Raw genomic sequence first — 10,896 nt, forward strand, 5'->3', positions numbered from 1 at the left:
GTCACACAATGTAGCTTTGCTAGTTTACAGTATTACAGGGTTAACATGGGGCTTGCTAACACAGTGCAAGATCCATTGAAAGTGTGGGGCTAATGTAGAGGATGATCAAGTCTTGCCCGAGACCCAGAAATGCCTTGCCATTGAATATCAATGAAATCCACTCAACCAAGGCCCGCCAACAGAGCTATTTTTACTGTATATTCTCTCCTTTACTGTATATTCTCTGAGTCCTACTCAACCGACACTAAAATAAAGTTGTGGAAGATTGTCAAAGAGAATGTGTGGATTGAGTTGGAAATTGAGAGAGATCGATATCATAAAGAGAGCGAGAATTTGGAAAATATGACTTYTGCATTGAAAATGTGTTTTTATTAGGTCTGTGCAAATGTCATTGATTCACTGTGTCTTCTCATGACTTATGATTAACTAGTAGAAAAGCTCACACAACAGAAGAACCCATTGACTATGTCCCAAATGGCACCTGACTCTTCTCTATATGTGTGGCGGCCCAGAAGAACCTGTCGGATGTCCAGCCACCCATTGTTGGCAAAATGGGAAAAAAATACCAGGAGTGAAAATGACTGGCATGTGTAATTGAAATGTGTAATGAATAATATATTTGGACCCTTTACTTTCTTGTGGTGTATAAATAGTATGTGTTTACAAGTCTTAAATTGGTCAATTTAATTGTTTTGACATGTTAGCAAAAGTGAAACTGTTCACGTTCGGTGCCTGGCTAGCCAACTGACAGCTCCCATCTTGGCTTAGGCCTCCTAGGCTACTTTGTGAAATAAAGCTGATTGTGATATTAATAGGATAATTGGCCCTTTCTAGCAATATAACTTATGGTACAAGAGGGAATATTATAGGCTACTATGAACTATGTAGGCTATCGACAGATCAGAGAGAATTATTTTTCCATCTCAATACGATAGCTCATTTGTACAGTCGCAGAGCATACAGCCAGCTCAGCTGCCGGTCCCTGCAGCCCGATGTCACGGCCGTCGTAGGGAGGAGACCAAGGCACAGCGTGATAAGCGTACYTTCTTCTTTATTTAAAGAATGAACACTGAACAAAACYAACAAAATAACAAAACGAACCGTGAAGCTAATATGGCTAGTGCAGACAGGCAACTAAACATAGAATAAGACGCCGCAAAACCAAACGGGAAAATGGCAACCTAAATATGATCCCCAATCAGCGACAACGATAAACAGCTGCCTCTGATTGGGAACCAATTCAGGCCACCATAGACATACATATGCCTAGACATACCAACACKCCTAGACATACAAAAAACCCTAGACAATACAAAACTAGCATACCCACCCTCGTCACACKCTGACCTAACCAAAATAATAAAGAAAACATAGATAACTAAGGTCAGGGCYTGACACCCAAGCTGCAAAATATCTTATTCACACACATGAAAGGATGATGTAAAGATATTACAGAAACAATTGCCAGTTCCTTGCAACTAGGCTATGTATCAACAGATCAGAGCGCAGAATGATTCAAATTTTACATCTCYTTATGAAGTTGATAGGGATAAGGGGAGTTTATCTGCGATTGCTTTCCTAGCCTAACTGAAAGCTAAATCCATGAGGCTGGCCCAAATTAAATCATAGCCTATGGAGATGATAGACAGGGATCAAAAGGCAAACAGTGATGTATATTTTGTACCCTACTTCATGTTAAACGATAGCCTACCCTACTCATTAGAAATGAGAGACATTTCAGTCACCCTGTCCTAATTCACATTAAATTATCCTGCATTTGTCAGCCTCCTCCCAATGATCAAAGSATAGGCGGTGGATTATATGCTATCTGCTTTATCCCAGTTAAAGTGTAATCTATAAATATTTTAAATGAAAAGTAATTACGGAGAAACTGCCGGCATCCGCTTCTTGAGAATATGGTTAAAGTATTCAGCTGCATGTCCCGCTGCGCGTCTCCCCCTCCCTCGAGCTTCCCGCCATGTCTGAAATGAAGACATCAACTTCCAAATTGACAGCTGTCAATCATTAGAATGGCAGCCTTTTCAGATAGTGAAGTTGCTCAGTGTTTTAACAAATTACATCTAATTCATGTGAAAACGTTGCCAGCGGTTCTGTCTTGGCAGAATTGATAAATTATTATTTCACAAGTGGTCCTGCTTCTGCTGCTAAAGAAGACGGTGAGAGAGGAAGTCAGTGACAGCATTGAAAGTGACACTGATGGCCCTTCTTTCCAAAAAATGGCATTTGACCAATTCAGATGAAGAAAACAATCTGACTGATGATGACGGTGAACAAGGTAAACAAATGAATCAGTCATGAACAGTTATGAACAGATCTGGGAGATGATGTGTGGTAAGTGATTGTGCTGACATATGASTAGACAGCAGTCCTCAGCAGTTTCTTCAGGAACGTGATGGGGATAGAAAAAGAACCACCATTTTCATTTCACACAGGGCTCAGGGTCTGTGAAGATCCAGGAGTTTGCAGTGACGTCATACAGCAAAGTCTTCTTAAAGATGAAGAGCCACCTGTGAGACAAATGCTTTCAGTAATCGTTCCAAAAGGATAGGATGCAAAACGACAATGGTATCTCCATGACGAGATAAGGTCTTCACTGRTGAAGAGTGTAGGGACATCACCACCCCTTTCCCATCAGTCCCTAAGCCTGGGAGGAGGGCTTACTTTGAGGACTCTGACTGACTCRGAAAAAAAATCAGCAACTTCACACACCCCAACACGCACGTATGCACACATACACGCACACACACACACAACTTAAACAACAACTCAAGTAGAACTAGGCCTACAGTAATGTTTAGCAGTTACATAATTMAAATACAAATCTGAACTGTCATTTTAAATTGTAAATATAGTATTATAAACTGGGTGTGTCAAGCCCTGAATGCTGATTGGGTGAATATATATATATATATCAGACCATATACCACGTCTATGACAAAACATGTATTTTTACTGTTCTAATTATGTTGGTAACCAGTATATAATAGCAATAAGGCACCCCGGGCTTGCGTCGTGCATAAGAACAGCCCTTAGRCGTGGAATACTGACAATATACCACAACCCCTCGTTCCTTATTGCTAAATTACACATTCAGAATATTGTAATTATTGTGTAATTATATATAGCCTTTAATATAATTATTATAGTTAATTYTTTGTGATCTTTCACCCTGTATCCACCCTGTTAATGAACTTTAAACTGATGTGAAAAATAAATTATACAAAGAAATAATAATATTGGCTCTGAAATGTGTTAATTCTACTGGTACCAATAATTCAACACTATAGTTGTGAAATAATTTGTTCCATGTGATATTTTATTGCATATAATATGAATAAGTGTTGTTTCAAAATATATATAAAAAACAACACAATAGAGTGTTGGTGTTTTTCATTCAGGCTTTCTTAGAATTTGAATGAAATTCAATGGAATCCTTGAATGCAGTTTTTCTCTTTTTACTTTGGGGATGTGGATGACTTTAAAATATAATTACTTAGGTTCTGTGAAAGATATATGTGTTATTAAAACATATTTGTATTCAGGAGAGTTTGTAGMTTTCAGAAATATATACAGTCCCAAAAGTCTACATTTCAACATGTGAAAGGTTTTCCTGGGCCGCCACACATATAGTGCACTACTTTTGACCAGAGTCCTACGGGCCCTGGTCAAAAGTAGTGTACTAAATAAGGAATAGGGTGCCATTTGGGACGTAACCACTGTATGGAAAACAGGCCTGACTTTACTATCAACTATTCTTTTCCTCACCTCTTCTTCTCACACCACTGTTCACCTTTTAGAAAGAGGGGAAATTCTCCATGCACAAGCACATCCAATCCCACAAAAAATCCAATGTATTATTCAGAGCCTTCTTTTTTTCSCCATTTTCTTTTTCTGGAAAACCCTGAATCTAATAATTATTCMGAGAAATTAAAACACACCTTTATGAAAGTCTGAGCTGCAGCTGAWTTTTTGTCACTGGCCTACATACAATACTCCACCCATAATGTGAAAGTGGAACGATMAAAAAATCTATATATATTTACAAATTAATAACATTTTTAAAGCTGAAAGGTCTTGAGTCAATAAGTATTCAACACCTTTGTTATGGCCAGCCTAAATAAGTTCAGGAGTAAAAATGTGCATAAGTCACATAATAAGTTGCATGTAGATGTACTAACCGACTTGCCAAAATAATACTTTGTTGACAAGAATTTTGTGGAGTGGTTGAAAAACGAGTTTTAAAACTTCCGACTTCAACTGTAAGTACAGTATAAACAAACAATGTAGTCATTTCTGTCAACGCGTGTGAAATGTTGAAAGCACTGTACACTATGTCAAAGGAACTGAGTGTATCATAATGACTAATTGTTGTTTTCACATGTGTGGTGTTCCAAAACCACATGTGAAGTGTTCCAAAACTAACTTTTCACATGTGAAATTGTGTTTTTTCCATAAGGTGCCTGTCATGCCAAATAATGTCCCCTGGCCAAATCGTGTGCCCCTCTACATCCCAATGGGAATTGGTAAACTTTTAGCGTCCATTTCCATATCAACAGTGGGARGACGTAATGATTCAAATTTTGGAGATCATTACAGCCTAAATGACGTTKTTTTCATCATCGCTATGCAAACAAGGATGATTTTCARGACAATTTCACTGTTTAAACAAGTTTTGTTTAGCTAATAACATGAAAACAAATTTGAACTACTTTTTGGTACTTTGTTAACATTACAACATGAAATCCATGTCTTAAACATTGCTACATTTAGGAAATGGCAAAGAAAACYTGTAATCTGRTTACAGATCACGAASTCAGCTAATTTCCACTCCATTCATATGAAAATCCATTTGATTCATACGCTGGCTTGTCTGGCTGTCATGTTTTTATTTTAACCTGCCCTTCCCTTATCTACATTGAAATAATATAATGTCAGTAGTRCTCTATTATGATTTTTTTTTCTATCTCGCATAGCTCATTAGTACACCGTTGTGGTTGAATATATGTGTATCTATGTAGGTCCTAGGCTACAACAATGAATAATGTGGAACAAATAAATATCATCAAAGGATACCATACAACTTACAATAATGAACACCTTGTGAAACAGCTGTGAAAACCAACCTGGGAAAATGTAAGATTTTAATATATAAACTTTGATAGTTTTTGGTGCAGTTGTGTCAGTTAATATTTTTTCACAAATTGCTTGTGCACTCACATGGCAATTATAGACTAAAATACAGAATTCTGCTGTGTGGAATATAGGGGAGGTGGTTGCTGTGTGGGTGGGAGATTCTCAACAGGCAGCCAGTCTCAGAAGGGGGACTTGAAGAGGGAGACTGCAATATCCAGACAATGCTGCTCTCTTTGTTCTGATTATTTGTAGTGCTAGTTTTTTTAGTTAACCTGTGTATCTCACATATTATGTGCCCAGTATGATAAAGAAAGATAACTTTCTTAGCAGATAATGACAACAACAGTAGCTGTAGATTATGTAATGAAAAGTTGGAGGGTGGTTGGTAATGGAGGACATCAGGTGGATCCACGTCTGGGTGTTGGGCAGAACCCCTAGGTCCTGGAGAACAGGAGCAGAGTTAAAAACTTCTACTCAATACCCATCCCGGATCCGGGATCATTCTCATCAGAAACGCTGACTAGAATAGCCTAGCCTAGCGCAACAGGGATATCATATAGTATAATTTCATGAAATCACAAGTCCAATACAGCAAATGAAAGATAAACATCTTGTGAATCCAGCCAACATGTCTGATTTTTAAAATGTTTTACAGCGAAAACACAACATATATTTATGTTAGCTCACCACCATATCCCAAAAAACACAGCAAAGATAGCTTTCACAAAACCCACAAATAGAGATAAAATTAATCACTAACCTTTGAACAACTTCATCAGATGACAGTCTTATGACATCATGTTATACAATACATTTATGTTTTGTTCGAAAATGTGCATATTTATAGCTACAAATCGTGGTTTTACATTGGCGCCATGTTCAGAAATGGCTCCAAAATATACGGAGAAATTTTAGAGAGCCACGTAATCTAACAGAAAAACTCATCATAAACTTTGATGAAAAATACATGTTGTACATATAATTAAAGATACACTGGTTCTTAATGCAACCGCTGTGTTAGATTTAAAAAAAAATACTTTAGTAAAAAGCACAGCATGCAATAATCTGAGACAGGCTCAGCCATTCTCCGCCATGTTGAGAGTCAACAGAGTCAACAAAAATACAAAATAACATCATAAATATTCCTCACTTTGATGAACTTTCATCAGAAGCAGTGCCAGGAATCCTAGTTCCACAATAAATCATTGTTTTGTTTTAGAATGTCCATTTTCTGTCGAATTAGCAACGTTGGCTAGCATGTGTAGCTCACGTGTCCATGAAGATTTGACGCAATGAACGAAAACTTCTAAATGTGATAATAAAAGTCGAATAAACTGGTCAAACTCAGTTGAGAATCAATCTTCAGGATTTTTTCTCATATATATCCAATAACGTCCCAGACGGAGCATTTCTTCGTGTCTATCTAACGATTTGCAGAACCAAGATACAATTGACATACCCAAGTGCGTGGCCAAATACTGGCAATATGACTGACCTGTCACTCCAAAGGCTCTCATTCGGTCCCACATAAGGCTAGACACTTCATTCCACGTTCTACTGCCTGTTGACATCTAGTGGAAGGCGTATGAAGTGCATACATATCCATAAATATTAGGCAATTGAATAGGCGATGCCTTTCACAGTGACCCATTTCAGAATTTTCACTTCCTGTTTGGAAGTTTGCCTGCCAAATGAGTTCTGTTTTACTCACAGATATAATTCAAACAGTTTTAGAAACTCCAGAGTGTTTTCTATCCAATAGTAATAATAATATGTATATCATATAATCTAGGACAGAGTACGAGGCCATTTAATTTGGGCCCCATTTTATCCAAAAGTGAAAATGGCGCCCCCTATTTCCAAGAAGAAATTAAAGGGAACAGGGTAGGAGACAGAGATGTAAACAAGCAAACACACAGGTTACACTTTGCTGTGAGATAATGTAATGGATTAGTGCACTGTTATAAATGGGAGATATGTACTTTTCAACAGTTTTGGTATAGCTTACCTCAAGCTGGTTCCTCTCTGACTCAGAGCACAGAGAATCAGACTGATCCGAACTCACTGGTTCTGGTGGACGGGATACCTCCTGGGGGTCTCGGACAGTCGATGATCCTAAAGTAATTTGGAGAGGTAAATTGCAGAGGTACATTTTTATAAGCTTAGCATAACTACCATTTCTTGCTTTCTCAAATGTCAACCAAAGCTTAACATGCTTTGTCTATTGGGCTTCACTGAAGTGTATGGCGTCAGTGTTTCCAGTGGTCGACCGTCCCACTGCTCCAACTGGAGAAGATTGTTGGCCACCGAGGTAACCCTAGGAAGACAAAGAGAAAAATATCTGTGTTAGGGAAACTAAAACTAGCTTCAGGTTATTTTGTTTGCAAATGCAAGTAGTTATTATCGAGATTTTTTATATTCACTTTAACAGATGGTGACCCCAGCTAGTAGCGAAAGAGCAGCGAGATTTGCCAGGTCTTACCTTCCTTTCATCCTTCCTTCAAACCAAGTAATTCGCCCGGATGTCGTAGCACTTGCTCCCCTTCTTGATTCTGCTCCGGTAGCTCTCCTTCTGTTTCTCCTGCGCCTTGTCCATGTTCAGTCTCAACTTGATTCATGACAGGAATACACAGTTATATTTCATATTACAAACACATTTCTTACATATCTCTCGGAGCTCAAGAAAATAAATTAACAGCGGACAATCATTTTTACCTGGTCAAAAACCTCCACATCCTTCTCAGTCCGTGCCTGAAGTTGGTCCTCGAAAGCACTGTGATCTGGTTCGACAACTTCCATCACATCAGGTGGGGTTTCAGGAATCTGAATGTACATTATACAAAAACAGCAATAGACTAACAACAACAATAAGTKAATCACAAATTTATAAGACTACAGTATATGCAATAATTGTATAAACAATTGTATTGTTTGCCTCAGTCAACAGCTGCGGTTCCCGTCCGTACTCGGCCTAGATGCTGCTGTTGTGTGCAAAGAGAATACCTTCAGGTTGTTCTCCCACACTTCCTGGTATCAAGGGATTTTCCCACAGCAGTTTTGAGGGTATGGTTGGTCCATTCACCAAACCTGGAGGAGGGGGTAGGAAAATGTCATCTATTGACAATCTAAGATATTGAAATATGTCTGATTACGTACCATGGAAAAACAAAAACGAATTGTAAAAAATAAATAAAACAAACCATTGGTGAATATAACATATAACATCTGTACCTTGTTCCAGCCCGTATCTGTGTCATACAGTATGTAGATTTTCATATTTGTAAGGATACTGACACACACACACACATTCTATAATATTGAACGTTAATGTCGTCAAATAAATAAACCATTACAACATTTTAATTAGGACACTTTCCTATCCTGTGCCATGGTGAAACAACTGATGGGCTTCAACTCCGGCGGCACAGTCTTCACCCTCTCAATCTTCTGGCAGGCTAGACAGGGTACTGACCTTTAATCAAACAGTGACACATTGAAACATTGTGTGCTCTCTGATAAGATATTKATTGAAATAATAATAATAATAATTTCAGATATAATAGAATGTGATTGATAAACAAAAGGTTATTTCACTTGCCCAGCTGTCCACCTCCTTGACAATTCCCCATCAGAAGAAGCGTAGGTTGATTTTGGCAATCATGTGCTTCACACCGAAATGGCCAGCATGCATATCGGTCAGCATGGCCTCCTTCTCCTTAGTAAAAATCAGCGTCCTGTGTGGCTAGCCGTCCTTTCCCCTTGTTAAGGGCATTTGGAATTACCATAATTGCTTACACCTATCCATTTGATTTATCAGATTTAACTTATAGCAAGACACCTCAATATGACGGATTGAGGTAGTCTCAGTATTACAATTTATTTAATCCTGGCAGTCATTCTGAATGCAGGTTGTGGGTGATTAACAATTCCACTTGTTGGATATCTTAACTCTGGCTGGATTCCAATAGGAATTACCCATTACTTTGCAAGCCAGCATAATGTGACTTGCAGGCCTGAAGTGGCCTGTAAACCAGGAGATTCCTAACACCCCTGTGTTAGGAATCTGCACACAGAATGACCTTCTTGATCCAAATCAGTCAGGTTTCAAGACTAGTCATTCAACTGAGACTGCTCTTCTCTGTGTCACGGAGGTGCTCCGCACTGCTAAAGCTAACTATCTCTCCTCTGCTCTCATCCTTCTAGACCTATCGGCTGCCTTTGATACTGTGAACCATCAGATCCTCCTCTCCACCCTCTCCGAGTTGGGCATCTCCGGCGCGGCCCACGCTTGATTGCGTCCTACCTGACAGGTCGCTCCTACCAGGTGGCGTGGCGAGAATCTGTCTCCGCACCACGTGCTCTCACCACTGGTGTCCCCCAGGGCTCTGTTCTAGGCCCTCTCCTATTCTCGCTATACACCAAGTCACTTGGCTCTGTCATATCCTCACATGGTCTCTCCTATCATTGCTATGCAGACGACACACAATTAATCTTCTCCTTTCCCCCTCTGATAACCAGGTGGTGAATCGCATCTCTGCATGTCTGGCAGACATATCAGTGTGGATGACGGATCACCACCTCAAGCTGAACCTCGGCAAGACGGAGCTGCTCTTCCTCCCGGGGAAGGACTGCCCGTTCCATGATCTCGCCATCACGGTTGACAACTCCATTGTGTCCTCCTCCCAGAGTGCTAAGAACCTTGGCGTGATCCTGGACAACACCCTGTCGTTCTCAACTAACATCAAGGCGGTGACCCGTTCCTGTAGGTTCATGCTCTACAACATTCGCAGAGTACGACCCTGCCTCACGCAGGAAGCGGCGCAGGTCCTAATCCAGGCACTTGTCATCTCCCGTCTGGATTACTGCAACTCGCTGTTGGCTGGCTCCCTGCCTGTGCAATTAAACCCCTACAACTCATCCAGAAGCCGCAGCCCCGTCTGGTGTTCAACTTTCCCAAGTTCTCTCACGTCACCCGCCGCTCCTCCGCTCCTCCACTGGCTTCCAGTTGAAGCTCGCATCCGCTACAAGACCATGGTGCTTGCCTACGGAGCTGTGAGGGGAACGGCACCTCCGTACCTTCAGGCTCTGATCAGGCCCTACACAACAAAGGGCACTGCGTTCATCCACCTCTGGCCTGCTCGCCTCCCTACCTCTGAGGAGTAAGTTCCCGCTCAGCCAGTCAAAACTGTTCGCTGCTCTGGCACCCCAATGGTGGAACAAACTCCCTCACGACGCCAGGTCAGCGGAGTCAATCACCACTTCCGGAGACACCTGAAACCCCACCTCTTTAAGGAATCCTAGGATAGGATGAAGTAATCCTTCTAACCACCCCCCCCCCCCCCCTTAAAAGAGTTAGATGCACTATTGTAAAGTGGTTGTTCCACTGGATATCATAAGGTGAGAAATGTGCACCAAATTTGTAAAGTTCTGGTAAGTCTGCTAACTGAAAAGAAAATCTTTATTATATGTAATGTATTGTCATATAGCATTACTTTTTTTACGGCTAATAAGGCTGGTGGAACTGTTCATAGAGGGTTATAGGATGAAACCTACAAAGATAAAATTGTTCTTGGTAGAACCCTTTGTAGAGGGTTCTTGGTAGAACCATATACAGGGGGTTCTTCGAAGAACCCTACATAGGGGGTTTTGTATAGAACCCTCTGCAAAGGGTTCTACCCAGCACCAAAAAGGGTTCCCCTATGGGGACAAACCCGAAAAACGCTGTATGGTTCTACTTAGCAC

General features: G+C 40.3%; 1 protein-coding gene across 1 annotated transcript; it reads right to left on the reverse strand.

Moving 5' to 3' along the window:
- Positions 1-4,886: 4,886 nt before the first annotated feature.
- On the reverse strand, positions 4,887-10,032 carry LOC111971671 (uncharacterized). Its single transcript, XM_070446209.1, has 5 exons — positions 7,870-10,032; positions 7,637-7,762; positions 7,371-7,471; positions 7,163-7,269; positions 4,887-5,595 (listed from the first exon to the last, which is right to left on the reverse strand). The coding sequence occupies exons 2-5, from the start codon at positions 7,645-7,647 to the stop codon at positions 5,443-5,445; spliced, it is 372 nt and encodes a 123-aa protein (XP_070302310.1). The 5' UTR covers positions 7,648-7,762; positions 7,870-10,032; the 3' UTR covers positions 4,887-5,442.
- Between the last annotated feature and the right edge of the window lie 864 nt (positions 10,033-10,896).

This window comes from Salvelinus sp. IW2-2015, linkage group LG13, assembly GCF_002910315.2.
Source record: "Salvelinus sp. IW2-2015 linkage group LG13, ASM291031v2, whole genome shotgun sequence".
Taxonomy (NCBI): Eukaryota; Metazoa; Chordata; class Actinopteri; order Salmoniformes; family Salmonidae; genus Salvelinus; species Salvelinus sp. IW2-2015.